Below are 16,307 nucleotides of genomic sequence, written 5' to 3'. Positions count from 1 at the left end.
GTTAATGTTACGCTTCCATTTGAACCTTGCTAAGTTTTGTTCATGCTACCAAATGTTTGACTTGTATTAACACTGACATTGAATTAAGTCATAATCATATCTCTTTCAAGTAAATCTGACACCGAAGTTTTCTTCCTTATCTTAAATGCTATTGCTACTAACTAAACTAGTTTGTCTTATCCAGTTTTCTCATTTCTATTAAATAGAAATTTCATTCAATCATTAATAACCAGAAGATTTAAGAAAATTAAATGATCCTTCCCGGGTGTCACATTTCTACTGTATTTCCTTTATATGGACCACTTTACTTATACATAAAAAAATCATATTTGAAATGTTCCGACTTCTCTAGTCACATCATTTTACTTTAACATCTATGTCCATTATAAGCTCCTGGTTTAAAAGCTTGAACAAATGTTTACCCTTTCAGAATATCAAGATGGAATATAGCAAAGTGTGTGGTAATATTTGTTTTTGGAGCTGTCTGTTTTATAACTGGGACTTATGCTAGCATTCAAGCTGTCATTGAGTACTTCCAGCACTCAGATGACCCTCAACCAAGGTTTGTATGCTGAGATCAATCATAAATGGCAATTTTTTTGCTCTTAGATGCTAAGTTGAAGAGGATTAGGTGCTAACTTAATATTGATTAAGTTGGATGTTTTTTGCTCACTTGTAGATTTGACTTCTATTGAAATTATTCATAATAAGTAAAGATACGAAAATTATGTAGATACATATTTTTGTACATTAAGATGAATTATGTAATGTTATCAGTATATTTTGGATATGATAGTCTTCCTTGAACAGGAAAAAAATATTTTTCAGCATACTATTAAGAAGATTGAGTTTTGTTAGCTGTCATTCCTGGAGTCTTGCACCTAGGTTTTAATACTTTTCAAACACCTTGTCCATGATGAAGGGGTTTGAAAATAATGTAGGTAATAATTTTCTTCAGTATTTTATTATGATGTTAGCAGCAGTGTGTGTTCATATATATATTATCAGGATCCCTTTAAAGTCAGTTTTATTGGAAGACTTAGGTCAACATTTACTCTATATTAGTTATGATTTAATGCAGGCAATTGGATCTGCAGGATTGGTCTGTGTTAGTTGATATAAATTTTTAAACTTGTGTATTGTGTTCATGGTCATCTCATCAGAAGGAAAGATTATATGAATATTTAAGATTCTCATTTGCTCTCTAAGAGTGTTTATCTTTGGTCAAGGACCAGCAATCTCATTACATTTCAAGGCATCATCTTCACACAAATTTTATTGGTTTTTAATTAATGTTAAAATCAGTCCTAATAAGAATTGGTAAGAAAGATCAATAATTATAATTAATTTGTAGGGAAATGTGTAGGAATGTTTTAGATATTCCTAATAATCATGGTGACATTTTCCATCAGAGACTGAAAAGCATTATAAAGGTATACTTAGGTAAGATTTGTGGTGACTTTTGTATATGTAGATTCAGCTGATACATTGAAACATTCCTTGTATAAATATAGTGTGACAAGTGCAAAGATTTTACATGAATAGACCACAGAGAATCTTTTTTTTTTTTTTTTTTTTTTTTTTTTAAAGAATCCATGTTTCACCTTTGAGAATGGAAGTAATGATAGGGAATAGATTTCATAAAAGCAACACATTCATATTCAGGTGCTCTTGTAATGCAGATGTGCTCATTAGAATTCTGCAGTTTTGACAATTGTAACCAAATATGTTATACATGATTATTGTGGAGCTGTGTTTAGAAATCATTTGGAAAATGATCAGACACAGCATTGGGGTTGTGTTCTCAGGGTATCATTGTGAGCTTTATGGATGAGTAGTGTTGATAGCAATGGAAATTACTGACTCCATTTTTTAACCACCAATAGTATAGATAGTTTTATTATGTCTAAGAAAACAGGAGGATGTTTGGAATCCCATCTCTTCTTCCACTTTCCCAAAAGCTTATAGATCATCAGTGAGCTTTGTTCTAGCTGGAAAACTAATAACTAGTTGGAGCAGATGGAGAGACCGTCTTGTGTTTTAGTGGGACTCATTGCTCAGCAAGATAAATGCATTATGTGAGTATTTAAGTAAAACTACATTCCTAAATATACGCTGCAAATAATAAGATAATTTTGTTTTCACATCACATAGAGAAAGAACTTATCACAAATAAGTTTCACCAATGGTAAATTGTAAAGTTCAACCTAATATAAAAGATGAAAACAGAAAGCAGTAGCTGAGGATTGGCTGTATGAGCTTGCAAGTAAAACTGCCAGCTCAGAAATATTTGTTTGTTAAAGGGTCACATTCTCTGTATTGAAAATAAAGTGTGCTGTCCATGGTAAGGTTTTACTTTTTAGTATATCTCTACAGTGAAAACAAAAATCATTCATGGATGCATTCATTCTAAACTTTGCCCCTGTGAATCTTGTAAAACTAGTGACCAAAATATGGAGAGGTTGTTTCAAGAAAGCATGAAGTAAAGAAAGTTAAAAACAAGCACTTGAATATTAATATAAACATGCAGAAAATAATTAAAGGGGACCAAAGTGAGTTGTATGTACTGGAAGACAAAGAGACTTGTAATTGTATTTTAACCCTCTCACACACCCAGAGTTTAACAAGTTTCAGTTTCCACTGTGACACGCATGGGGCCACGAGGTGGTTCAGTGGAATGACCTGACAACACGTGGCGAAATATTTATTTCTATTATCAATCACCCACGAATTTTCTTTTTCCTGACATTTTTATACATCATTGGCTTTATAATAGATTATTCTGCATTAATAAAAGAAAAAGAACCAAGATATGGAAATCTACATTCAGCTTTGCTGACTCTGAATAAACATTGTATAAAAAAAATATAAACTTACGTTCACCACTTTGTAGCTCAAATGTTTGTGAGTCAACTATTTATGCTACATATACCAATAACAGCAGATGTTTATGAGCTTTCCATTATTATATGATTATATGATCAATAGTTTTGAGAAAATTAATGAAATCTGAAACACGTATCGGAATATGTACTATAAGTATATGTTTATTCCTGTCATAACTTTAAATCTATGCATGTGAGAGTTGACAATTAAATTATTCGGTAGGCCTAGCTTGGATCTTTAACCCGTAAACTGCAGGACCGTCTACAAGAAAAAATTTAATCAGTTATTTTAGTCATAAGATAAAGATGATAGCTAGACATGACAAGTATCCCTACCCGGTGCTCGCTGAAATCACGGGGCACATTTAGGCATATATGGAGAGCGGCAGCAGGTAAAGGCAATTCAGAGATTAGCAAGGCAGTTAGATCTTCTTGGAGGTCCTGCTGCCTGGCTAGCTGCATGGAGGGTGTTCTGGGATTCTTTGAAGGGGTGTAGTTGTGTGTTTGTTTGTCTGTTTGTGTGCATAAGTGTGTGTGTGTGTGTGTCTCTCTCTCTCTCTCTCTCTCTCTCTCTCTCTCTCTCTCTCTCTCTCTCTCTCTCTCTCTCTCTCTCTCTCTCTCTCTCTCTCTCTCTCATACACACAAAAAGAGTAACAACGTAAAGGTGTATAAGGTTCATTGAAAAGGAGAGAGAGAGAGAGAGAGAGAGAGAGAGAGAGAGAGAGAGAGAGAGAGAGAGAGAGAGAGAGAGAGTAGGAAAAGGATTAGGGGGATTAGAAGAGGAAGAGGGGAAGGAGGAAAATCAAGGGGAGGAGAAGGATGTGCAGGCCTGACTGACCTGTTGTGTCTCACCTGCCCTCGACATAGATCAGGTTAAGTTGCCAGGTGTCTCCTTAACCCCAGCAGCGCTGGCAGCGTACGTCATACGCTGCAGTGTTTTACCCCTCACCGGCGCTGGTGGCGTACGTCGTATGCCATGATATTTCGCTCTCACCAGCAAATTTCCAGGACTTTTCCGCCCTCTTATTTGGAGATGGTATCACTCCCAAATTTCCAGGTTCGGGAACCGGTAATTTATATACCACTTATTCAAAGTCGTATGCAATTACCGGTTCGGGAACCGGTAATTTATATGCCACTTATTCAAAGTCGTATGCATAACAAAAGTTGGAAACTAGCCAGATTTGTGCAAATACATCTTACCTTCACTTGGTAGCATGTAACTGGAAGACAAGAACTCTAGCTATCCCCCCGATGCACTTTTGATACATAAAGATGGTACATCAATGTCATATATGATAAAATTTGGTGAATAGGTTAGGCTATGTAATAAGTGCTACCACCTCACTGCCATGAGCCAATTGTACAAAGATATATCTGTCTACCTCCACTTAGTATTGTCAGAATGCAAGATTATATATCAAATTACACTTGTGATATACAGATTTGGCATATATATGTGATATATGGGATTTTTTTTACAGTTAGAAGTGTGTACTTACCAACAAGACACCATATCCACGGCACTATAGGATACCACTTTATAGGTTGATCTGAATGCTTTCTTCACCCAAACCCTTAATACTTAGACATTTCACATTGACTAATCAAAAAATTGTATTTTGAAAAGTCGCAGTACTGGGGAGGATCTTAACAGTGAAATAGCCCTAGTGCTGTATGGATTAATAATAACTGTCAAAAATAGCCAAAACACCTTAACCAATTTAGGGTGTGTAGCAGCAGCCCAGCGTTAGCCCAATTGGGCGGTCCCACACCCCACGGGTTAATGCACTAAATTTTGACACGATTGTGACAAAAAAATTATTTTTAGATTCTTTTTTATTTTTTTTTCACAATTCGCATCATAAGCTGAGTTGCAGGAGATTACAGTTCAACACGATTCGCGTCATGATGCGTGAGAGGGTTAATAATAATATGACTCAATGAGAGAGAGAGAGAGAGAGAGAGAGAGAGAGAGAGAGAGAGAGAGAGAGAATGGAATAATGATCAAAATGTAATTAACTGATTTGCAGATTAGCTCAGGGGTCAGCAACTCATTGTGCTGGAGGAGCCTTATTTTATTCTTCATAGAAAAAAAATATTCTCAATAAGCTGCAATGCACAAATTTGTCTCAAAACAGAAATGTACCTCAGAAATAAGAGAATACTGTTAAATAACAAAATAAAATACATAGAAGATTTTACCTTTTTGATGCCTCAAGATTTTTCCAAAGTTAGGCCAAACAATCTAATGTTGCCCTGAAGGTGTAATAGTATGTTATGCCCTTGTTTTCATCATCATTATCATCATCATTTCATTGACTCTTGGTCCTAGGAGCTCCCATCAGGGGATGGCCACAGCAGAAGAGTTTCCAACTTTCTCTATCCAGACACTCCCTCCTTGCCTGCTCACAGTTTCTCAAAGATCTTTCCTCCCTCTCCCTAACGTACTCTTGCACCCTATCTCTCCATTTCAATGGAGGTCGCCCTCTAGCATTCCCTCCCTCTATCTCACTCACATACACCCTTCTGGTCATCTTACTCTCCTCCATGTGGCCAAACCACTTTAAAGTCTGTCGCTTCACTTCCTCCATTTCTCCACACTTCTTCCCTTCTCCCCTGTGACACATTCCAAAACGCTCGTACACACTTTCATTACTCATTCCATCCATTCTACTCACACCACAAGCACTCCTCAAATAACTCATTTCCACTGCCTGCACTCTAGACCTCTGACTTTCATTCCAGGCCCACGTTTCACTTGCATATGTGAGGGTTGGTACTATTATTGTATTTCTCAAATCCCTCTTTACCTCCATGCTCACACACTTCTGCCATTCATGATTCATCCCAAAGAACCTACCACCCTTCTTCCTTGCAATGCCCTTTCTCTTATCTCACCCTCCATACCACCATGCTTACACATGACTGATCCAAGGTACATAAACTCATTGACCTCCTCCATTTCTTCACCATTCAAAAATATTTTGCATTCTTTTTCACATTCAATTCCCCTCTATATGGGCATATAAAATCTACAATCTCACTTCTACTTCGCTCACAAACCATCACTTTACTTTTGTTGACATTTACTTTCAGCCTTCTCCTTTTACAGACACTATCAGCCCTTGATTTGAGGTAAATAATTATATATGAAGATTCCGTAACTGTGCAAGTGTCCTGAAAGAGCCACATGCAGCTTTGGAGCCTCTTACTAGCAGTCTTCTACCTCTTAAATTCTGCTGCAATGTTGCATCTCTTTCAATCTTCTATCAATACTTCCATGCTGACTGCTCTTCTGAACTTCTTTGCTAGTTGCATGCCTCCCCCCTCCCGTGGCCCTGCTACAAATGACTTTCTACCCTTGCTCATCCCTATTCTATCCAAATCCCTTTGTAAGAGTTAACCAGCATCTTCATTCTTTAATCCCTTCTGCTGGTAAACTTTGGAACAGCCTTCCTCCATCTGCATTTCCTCCTGCCTACATGAGCTCTTTCAAGGGAAGAGTATCAGGACACCTCTCCACCCAGAATTGACTTCTCTTGACCTCTCATTCTTTTTTCTTTCACTGGAGCAGTGTTAGTGAGCTTTTGTGTTGCTGATTTTGTTTTTTACCCTTGAGCTGCCTCCATACCTTAAAAAAAAAAAATTGCTGACCCCTGGACTAGCCCAAAGATTCTAGAAATCTTAGACTAGTTCAATCAGGATATACATTATACAATTCTGAAACAAAGGTTTTGACCTTCCAGTCCTACTCCTTAAGTACATGAATCCTCATGCCCCAACTCTACATACTTTTGTAAATAACAATGTGTGCAAAACATTATTGTGTCAACAGATTGATTGTAATACTAATATGTAATAGCATTATTATTATTATTATTATTATTATTTTTATTATTATTATTATTATTATTATTATTGCTATTATTATTATTATTATTGTTATTGTTATTATTATTATTTTTACTATATCATTAATAATAATAATATTATTATTATTATTTGTATTACTACCTATTATTGTTATTATTATTATTATTTTTATTATTATTAACATCATCATTATCATCAATTTTAATTCAGTTTTTACAGTTTGTTGTTCAGCTTATACATATATTGCTTTTCATTTTGACTGTAATTCTTGCAAAAGCATCAGGAATATATTAATAATGAAATTACATTTCTGCAGTTGTGTATTCTATTTTGACTGCCTGACAAAATAATCTGTCAGATGTAAAATATGGCAAGTTGGTTCCTGTTGAATTTAGTGAATAAACATATCTTAATAATAATAATGCTACAACACTTCATCATGTCAGTATGAATGTAATAGTCATCTGTGCTATATCTAGGAGTGTCTCTATTTATTTATTTCATACACTTACAGACCAGTAGCATCTTAAACCTGACTTAGCTTCCATATGAACTAGTAGTACCTCCTTGTGTTGAGTAAAGTTGGCATTTGATGAACACCATAAAATCTCTATGTATATTATAGCCCCATTCATGAATAACCAAATATTATACAGATTTGGCCCACCACAGTCTAGGCCACCTGTGCAAACATATAAAAGGAAGCATTCTAATTTATTAGAAACTAAAACACTATGTAAAGACTGTAACTATGTAAGGCATATGGTATCAAATCATGCTATGGGGTAAGTAGGATATTTCTAAAACATCTTGATGTTTATGTAGGCTACATGTTTCGCATAAATGACTGGGCTTTCTTGTATTGATCTGATATATGAATTTTTTACTAAATTGAACATTAACAGGCATATGTAATGTTTTAATATCATGGCATTTATCTATGTTCTTTTGTGAAATGGAATAAAGACAATAACTCAACCCTCACAGTTTCTAGGAAAAATGAATGAGGATGTTTTAAGTTTGAAAATTAATCTTTGAGTAGTTTTTTTTCTCCCCAATATACTTGAAGTAGCGAATGGTGTTAAATATGTATACCAGATGCATCAGGCACCAGATTAATGGTAGTAGTATTACTCTCAGCTTGACAAGAGCCACCAAATATGGCCTTTAATGCTTTGTTCTAAACTGGTTATCAGAGATATAGTAAGGAATTGGCATTCAGTTAGAACGATTGCTGTCATCCAGAACACATTTATACCCATACCACTTTGACTCCTATTTAAACTAATGCTGGTTTCTGTCTTACTTTCTTTCAGTTCCAGCTGCCAAACGTGTTCAGTGTCCCAACAATCCTCTAATTTGAAACCTCTTTTTCCCTTTCTCATCCATTATTGTTAATTTCAATGACTCCTTTTCCTCCAATCACCCTATAGTTTGTACGAAAAAACATAGTGTATATAACACAATAATGCACGAGAACATTTCTTCTCCCGAACCCTATTATAAACCAGTATTTGATAAAAAAATGTTTAGCATGACAGGATGGAATGGGTGCATGGATACCTTAAAAAAAAAATGTTTTCCCTCATTTTATCTTGTGGTAAATAGTAGCATTACCGTGCAACTTCCATATGATAATGGAAAGCCCTTTCTCCTGTATAGTCTCCTTGACTTTTGGACTGTAGACTGACTGACTAGTTGCAACTCTTCTGTAGACCTTGTATATGGTAAAATAGTAATTACTAGTCTCGTATGTGTGTTTGAGCCGCGTTCCGAATCCTGCACAGAGTAATTCCGAACATAGGCAAGGAGACTTGGCGACACAGGTCTTGAAGAACGTCAGTCGCTTCCCAGCCCTCACTCAGTGTCTTCTCTGGTGTAATTCCAGGTGGTTGTTATAGTTTCACGATTGTCAGTTTTCTTTACATGGTCTTTAGGGTTGCTATCTTTGGGTTGCTCTTGTTGAGTGTCACTCTGGGTTCGATTGCTTCCACGTGTGTGTGACATACTGAGAATTTCTGCACAACATCTAGTACACAGTTCTGAAGTCAACTGTTTTAAGTACATGAATGTGGTTGTAGGCCAATCCCAGAAGTTACTTCAGTCCTCTGATAGGTAGGCTACTTTGTATTGCTTTCTTAACCCTCAAAGCGCGGACTTATTTTGCGTGCCTGTCCTCCCACGCGGGCATATTCAGGCAAAAACATACCTCACTTCAACCTTTCATACCTTCACTTTACTTAACTCACGAAACTGAATGAAGTACCATTGTAAAGTACATACCCTTAACTGTTTATTAACATTAAGTTGAAGACTACATGACCTTTGGTAGAGCGCGTACGGAATATTGAAGTAGGATCACTGAGAACACATTTTTATAGACAGTTTTCCACCCGAAGTGGATTTTATAATAAGAAGCATAACTTTTATACAGTTAATGTGAACCACACCCCAAAATAACTTAACTTCTAGGCCTTCTTGATGCCCTTGATGGGTATTGAGGTCAAAGGGCCTCCATCTTATGTATGAAATTCACTGGAAGGTGAGAAGAGGTGGGATGTCAAGCGGATATCATTTCAAAGCTTACACAAGTCATACACTGACCGATAATTAGCCAAGAGAGCATGGTTGGGTATTGTTTAAAAGATAACAACATGCTTACCCTACTTCAGCATAAAAATAAATTTGATGGCGCGCTAAGTAAAAAAAAATGCCTTGTTGATTATTGTCAACACCCGCGGTTTGAGCCCAGGCACCAGCTGTCGACTATTGTCGACACCCGCGTTTTAAGGGTTAAGTCTTTCACACCTTATTTGAATTTCTTTGTATCCTGTAGTTATTTTTCTCTTTGTTTCCAGCTTTCAACCAAGAATGTTTTCATGTGGCTCATATTGTCTGTATCTTTATCTCCTGGCAATTCCAATAGCCTACAGTTTTTAGTCCCCTGTCTCCCTCCTTCCTCTCTTCCCACTCCTCTTCCAGTGATGTGTGCTACTTTTCTTTATAGTTCATATCTGTGTTCTGAAACCATCACATTCTGTTTTAAGTGTTCATGTGTTTTTTATCTTCCCTATACGCTTTACATGTGCTTTTTCTTTTCATTCCATCCACGATAGTACTTCTAGAGTTTCACCTCTAGCCTTGATCATTAATTTGGTTTCTCAATTTCCTTCACATTGTTATGCCCATGGATGTTGTGTGTATGTGTTTGTTGTAAGGGTATAGTTTGTGAGCGGAAAAAATCAGGGGCCGGGCAGTGCGGTTGGGGACGCCGCGGGGAGAGTGACTGCTTGGGAGACGAGTGAGAGCGAGAGGACACGTGCAGTCCAAGATCTAAATAAAGCGAGGTCAACCCACAGGCGGCCCAAAATTTGTTCCATTCCGCGCATCCTCCCCGTGACATACCACAGGGTATAAAAACAGCTGAGCAAGCAGGTAACCCCATCAGTCACACTCACACCTACTCTCTCTCTCTCTCTCTCTCTCTCTCTCTCTCTCTTTTTACTAAGCCTGAGATAGAGCGGCCAGAAAGGAAACTGGAGATAAAGGAACTGAGAGAGGGATAGAATCCGAAAGAGAGCAGTTTAGAAAGCAAAGACTTGTGCCAGACTCTATCGAAAGCTTTCGATATGTCTAGCGCAACTGAGAAAGTTTCATCGAAACAGCTGAGAGGATGACCAAGAGTCAGTTCAGAGAACAAGAAGATCGCCAGTAGAACGACCCTTGCGGAACCCATACATACTGGCGATCAGATATAAGGTTATTATTATTAGCATTAGTAGTAGTAGTAGTAGTAGTAGTAGCTAGTAGTATGGTTAGTATTATTATCATTACAATTAGTTGGCTAGTAGTAGTGTTCACAGGAATGATACCCCCCAGATCTCGGTGAATCTTTAAAAGGACGCAATTTAAGTCCAAAGGGGGGGGGGGCGGCCGCCCCCCCCTGGATCCGCCACTGTGCCATATGGCTGACATTGTATGGCAGATGGCAGACACACACCAAAAAATGACAGAAATGTCACAATTAAAGCAGGCAGAGCAATTGGCAACTGCGGTGTGTTGGATTAAGAGGAGCATGACTCTGACTCACTGATCGAGACGCCCAGACAACGCCGCGGAGGCAACACTGCCAAGTGTTGTACAAATTTCTTTGTATTCACTCACAGATAGAGATATCAATCATAAAAAAAACATATTTGTTTTTATACTAGAGAGAGAGAGAGAGAGAGAGAGAGAGAGAGAGAGAGAGAGAGAGAATTAAGCGTGTGAGAGGCACGGTACGCGAGGTCAGTTGGAGACACACACACACATATATATATATATATATATATATATAGAGAGAGAGAGAGAGAGAGAGAGAGAGAGAGAGAGAGAGAGAGAGAGAGAGAGAGAGCAACAGTGTCTAGCGGGTTGCCAGCCGGCGGGTTCTACCCATGGAGGTATTATAACAGGAGGCGCCTCCGCCCCGCCCCCCCAGGCACAGGTGAAGCCAGTATGGAGAGCTTACAGAGTCTGTCTGTGGCGGAGCTAACAAAGACAGAACAGAACATTGCGATCTCCTAGGTGGAACTAGCAGTTGCTTGTTTTGCATTGCATCAAAAAAAAAAAAAAAAAAAAAAAAAAAAATGAAAAGTAAAGAAAAAGTGAAAAAAATTTTTATATATATAATAAGATCTATTATTAACGACGAAAGAAAGTCCAAGGCAGGCCCCAAAGAAAAAGAAAAACAATGAAAGGGCCCCGTCCATCCATGACAGTGCAGGTGTGTGTCCCTGTGTCTCACACACAGTGCAGCCAGTAGACAGGAACCTCCAAGTTAAGTGGTACCTATAGCTCAGCCTAGGACTACACTGGTAAGACGCATCCTGACCAGGTGCACTGTGTCACCCATAGGGGGTTGGGTGGCACTAATAATACAGCAGTGTTGTGCCGTTGGGGCTGTCCTGCATGGCAGAGTGCAGATGTTGGAAATAAAATTATTATATTAATTAATAATTCTATTATATTCTATACGCAAGGCAGCTGCAGGTATAGTCAGTGTCAGGGTCCACTGTGTCATCCTGGTGACTGTGGCAGGCAAGGCATTTGGGCGAAGTGAGGATGGGAAGGGGGAGGGCGTGAAGGCAGAAGTGCACCTTGGCACCTGGGGCAGGCAGTGTAATGAGTCAGGCACGGGGGACAAGGACACAGATCATGCAGGTCTGCTGGAGCTATCAACAAACAGCTAAACTATCAACAAACAAGTATACATCTGGAGAGGACAGTGTTGCGGACAGCTCAGGCGTGGTAATCACAGAGGTACCTGCAGCCCCCTGCGGACCCTGGTAGCCCAGGCAATATCAGTACAGTTGCAAACTCATATGACAAGATGTAGAACAGTAGATTTCACTTCTAGATTATACATGATATATGACCCGTTCTCATTAGTGAAGCCATATGAACATATGAACATAAGAACGATAAGAACGTAGGAGAACATAAAGAGGAGGTAGGCTTAGGAGGCAGGCAGTTCCTAAAGCTCCCGTATCAGCTAGCCCCTAATCTAAGCCCCCATGAATGAATCCTCTATTATATCGCTGTCCAAGAATTTATCTAATCTATTTGTGAATGTGACAATTGTATTCTCAATCCCCACTCGCTCTGTTATAAAACCAATTAAACCTATATTTTGTTGCTGTTGTCCCGTATCATCTTTAAACCCATTACTAATTTATCCCTTATGTGTCCTACCAACACATTTTATAATTATCCCCTTATAATTATCCCCTTAAAAATTTATAAAGATTCATATTATTATCCCCCTTCTCTTTTCCTTCAATGGCAAAGCCCTCTGTGCATTTTTAACTGTTTGAGTTCTTCCCCTCTGCAAGTTTGAATCATCTTCGTCATCCTCTTCGTCATCCTCTTCAATCCAGGATCTACCAATTGACTGAACATTTGATATTCTGGAGATGAGGATACTGAAGATGAGGTCTAACTAAGGTCTAATATAGTTTGAATAAATTCTGCGCTTCTATTGCTCCTTCTATTGCTCTTTCTATTGGCCTTTCCCCAGATCCTATTTTGCTAAATTTCTAGCCCTCCTCAGCTCGATTGTGACCTGCTTTTGAGAGCTGCCCAGACCCCAGACCTCTCAGCACCCAGACCTGCTTGCCAAACCTGCTTATCGCCACCCACTCAGAAAATGTTCCCACTGTACACCAGAAAAGGCAGGGATTGTGATTGACTGGTGGTTTGCGTATGTGTGATCACTAAGACACTACTTCCACTGGATATGGGTCAGGGCGCCTTATGTCGTTCAATCTGCCGTCATTTGGTTCTACCTCACTGCCACCACTGCGACGGGCCGTCAATATGACAAAAGCCCGTTACCCCTTCTGAGGGGATGAATCAAAGAAGCAAGAAGAAGCGGGCTGTCTACGTCAGAGCCGCCACTTCAGATTTCCCGGACTATAGTGGGTATGTTTGTGAATTCCGCCCCAGCTGGGGCGGAATTCACAAACATAGGGGAGAGCCGGTATGATTCGGACAGTGGGATGGTCCGGCCATCGCACTTATTGTAAAGTGTATGGGACTGAGTGCCGCGAGATTTTGTGTGAATGTGCAAAACTTCGTTGCCTTGGCCCACAAAGGGATAACCACGCCCTCAGAGCTGTTATTTTCGATGCAAGTCCTATTTTATGTTTTTTTGCATCTCGTATGTAATATTTTCAGGGTGTATCGTAAGCTATCGCTTCAAAAACGTGCCAATTAGCGAGATGTAAATTATTTCGGTGACGCAGCGATGCGCGGCGAAGGTGTTGCCGTATAACACAATCACCCAGCTCTCGTGCTGGAAAAGGAGTGTGACCACACATTTGTTTTTTATAGAGTCATGATGATTCGGACGGTTGATTTTTTCATGATTTTTAACAAGTCTATATCAATTTAAACATTATAGGTGTTGCAACGGTTATAAAAAGGTTAATTTGGTCGATTTATATTCAGATATTATGCTTGTGAGAAGAGAAGGAAGCCATATAATACCAAAAATTTTGAGATGTTTCTTGTAGTTCTCCTTTTATTTTTTCCCCTCTAAATATTTGAGATCAACAAAATTACACTACTACTTATAAACTTCTTTTTCTAAAAATATTTTTCTAAAAAGTGTCCGAATCATACCGGCTCTCCCCTACGAACTAACATAACTACGTACTATTGATTATCGACCGACGTTAGCGTCAGCTGGCACAGCATACACGTCGTACGCGCCCCCTTTGTGAACTGATAAGGTACTCGTTGCGCCGAGCACTGGAAGCAGCAGCTGCTATCAAACAGTTATAGTAGAGTCCCTTGTGAGTACCGACAACCTAAGATTCACAAACAACATTTCTTTAACCCTAGAACTGTAACGCTAGGTCCGGGCGGACCCACGCTGTCTCTACGTTTTGATATTTGAGCTCTTTTTTTCCAAAGTGGTAGCTGTATGCGAGTTGTGGTTCTGGTTGAATCCATTTGACACTCAGATCTACACTGTGCATGCTCCTGACACGAGGTAGGAGGTAGTGGTCGGACCCACAAATTCCAGCCATGTGATTCTTACTCATGACACTTCATAGAGAAGAAGATATTATTGTAGTGCTTGTGTACATACAAGTACGAGACGTAGAGGCACTAATTCAAGTTTATATGTTTAGTAGGCTATTCAGCTTTCATAAAAGTGTTGTTATATCTACATATCTGTAACTATTATATTTTTTTTAGTTTAAGATAGGGAAATCGCGAGAAAAAAGGATAACGTGTCACACTACTGAGCAAAAAGTTATCGCACAGATCTTAGCAGAGGACACCATCAGTTTATGTGATGATGTCACTATTGAACCAATTTATTGTGAAAGTGAAGATACTGCCACCCAAGCTCAAATCACAGCCCAAGTTCCCATACCACAGAGGTATATAACTCTGTGGCCCACACCCACAGCCGCTGCCAGAATCCCTATACTGATAAGGCCCCCTCCCTCCATGCTGACCACCATGACGATGTGCCAAAAGTTGAGATTGGCATCGACGCATCACGAATGTTACTGTGACACCACAAAAACACAACCAAGACTCAGTAGAAGAAAAGATAACAGAGTGCATAATATTATATATATATATATATATATATATATATATATATATATATATATATATATATATATATATATCATTGTTTTTTACGTCGGTGCCTGTTGCGCCGGTAGGCATCTTCCTGGTGGGGCCTGATGGTCGGCCCAGCCCGTTCTGGCGCAGGTGAGTGTTTATAGTGGCGCCATCTTGCATTGGCTCATGCTGCCCCCCGGAACTCGTTCTTGATTCGCTTGGACGGCTTCCTCTAGAGTCCGGGTTGATGATTGGTCTTCAGGACAGCATGTGGGTAGTTTTAAGCCACTCGGCGGTGACTGAAAAATCCGAGTGGTAGCGTGGGGATTCGAACCCGCGTCGTCCATCACGCGGTGAATGTGAGCCCAGTACGCTACCAGTTCGGCCACCGCCTACCCAATATATATATATATATATATATATATATATATATATATATATATATATATATATATATATATATATATATATATATATATATATATATTAATAACTTGAGAATTACCCCGAGATATATAGAATAAGACGTAGGATACATATTTGATGTATGTACATAAAATGCAAACTCGTGTTTTACACACATAGTTTCCACCTGAATTATTGCAACAGTTATACACATGAATTTCTCTGCCAGTAATACCCGGGAAAACCACGTGAATTGGGACCCAGTTATACACGTGAATGTTAGATCAAGTTATACACGTGTTTATCTCGTGAATATCTAGTGAAAACACGTGTACACGAGTAATCCACAAGATTTCCACTAGACGTTCACGTGAAATTCACGTGTTGTGCCCACTGGGTTATCACCTATATTGCCGGCCCTTTAGGCTTCTCTATGTCACCTCGCCATTCCAAATGCAAATTGATGTTTATGGTGATGCCTTTTCGGTAAATGTCCAGAGAGTTGCTCATCTCACTGCGGTACTTCTCACCCTAACCATGGGTTAGATCTCATAATTCTATGCATTTTGAACCTCATATATATGCCTCGCAAATTAATAGAATCGCTGCTAGCGATTTTTGAAAAGTTAGTCTTTTGGTAATTATTGAAAATCACTCCGCGCCTCCAAAATACGATATTACGCCTCCATATTGTACTTAATTGGGCGAAATACATGTCCCTTAACCATAATATGAAAGCGGAAAAACTTAAAAGTAATGAAATAGTGGTAAAGGTGTAATGCCCCGACGAGCTTATTTTCCATCCTTTCTATTTCCCAACACGGCCTCTGCGTGTATCGAAACACACGAGAAATTAATCAAGACAAGGAGAGGGTATTCCCCGGCTGCCTGGGATTGAACCCGCGACCAGCGTGACGGGAGAGCCACTCCTTACCGAGTCGACCAAAGAGGTACCCCACTGGCTAAGTGGGTTATGGGAGGCTCGTTCATCGGGCCGTCGCCGCACTACAAAGGTAG

The 16,307-nt window shown here is 39.1% G+C and overlaps 2 protein-coding genes across 25 annotated transcripts in view; both read left to right on the top strand.

Moving 5' to 3' along the window:
- LOC127009389 (proton-coupled amino acid transporter 4-like) overlaps positions 1-7,792 on the top strand; it is a 68,418-nt gene extending 60,626 nt beyond the window's left edge. For all 6 annotated transcript variants that reach the window (XM_050882458.1, XM_050882459.1, XM_050882456.1 and 3 more), the window contains one exon: positions 431-7,792. In XM_050882458.1, coding sequence (XP_050738415.1) covers positions 431-575 — 145 coding nt within the window. In that variant the 3' untranslated portion in view covers positions 576-7,792. The remainder of the gene's footprint in view (positions 1-430) is intronic.
- A 6,165-nt stretch (positions 7,793-13,957) lies between these two features.
- Positions 13,958-16,307, top strand: part of LOC127009387 (arylsulfatase B-like) — a 139,383-nt gene continuing 137,033 nt past the window's right edge. For 11 of the 19 annotated variants that reach the window (XR_007761909.1, XR_007761910.1, XM_050882426.1 and 8 more), the window contains exon 1: positions 13,959-14,095. The gene's annotated coding sequence lies outside the window, so the exon portion shown is untranslated. Of the gene's footprint in view, positions 14,096-14,121; positions 14,296-16,307 lie in introns of those variants that run through there. The other 8 variants (XM_050882443.1, XM_050882442.1, XM_050882451.1 and 5 more) reach the window with 4 other exon arrangements.

This window comes from Eriocheir sinensis, chromosome 40 (assembly GCF_024679095.1).
Source record: "Eriocheir sinensis breed Jianghai 21 chromosome 40, ASM2467909v1, whole genome shotgun sequence".
Taxonomy (NCBI): domain Eukaryota; kingdom Metazoa; phylum Arthropoda; class Malacostraca; order Decapoda; family Varunidae; genus Eriocheir; species Eriocheir sinensis.
The sequence above is the reverse complement of the archived record's forward strand: the minus strand, read 5'-3'. Positions and strand labels throughout refer to the sequence as shown.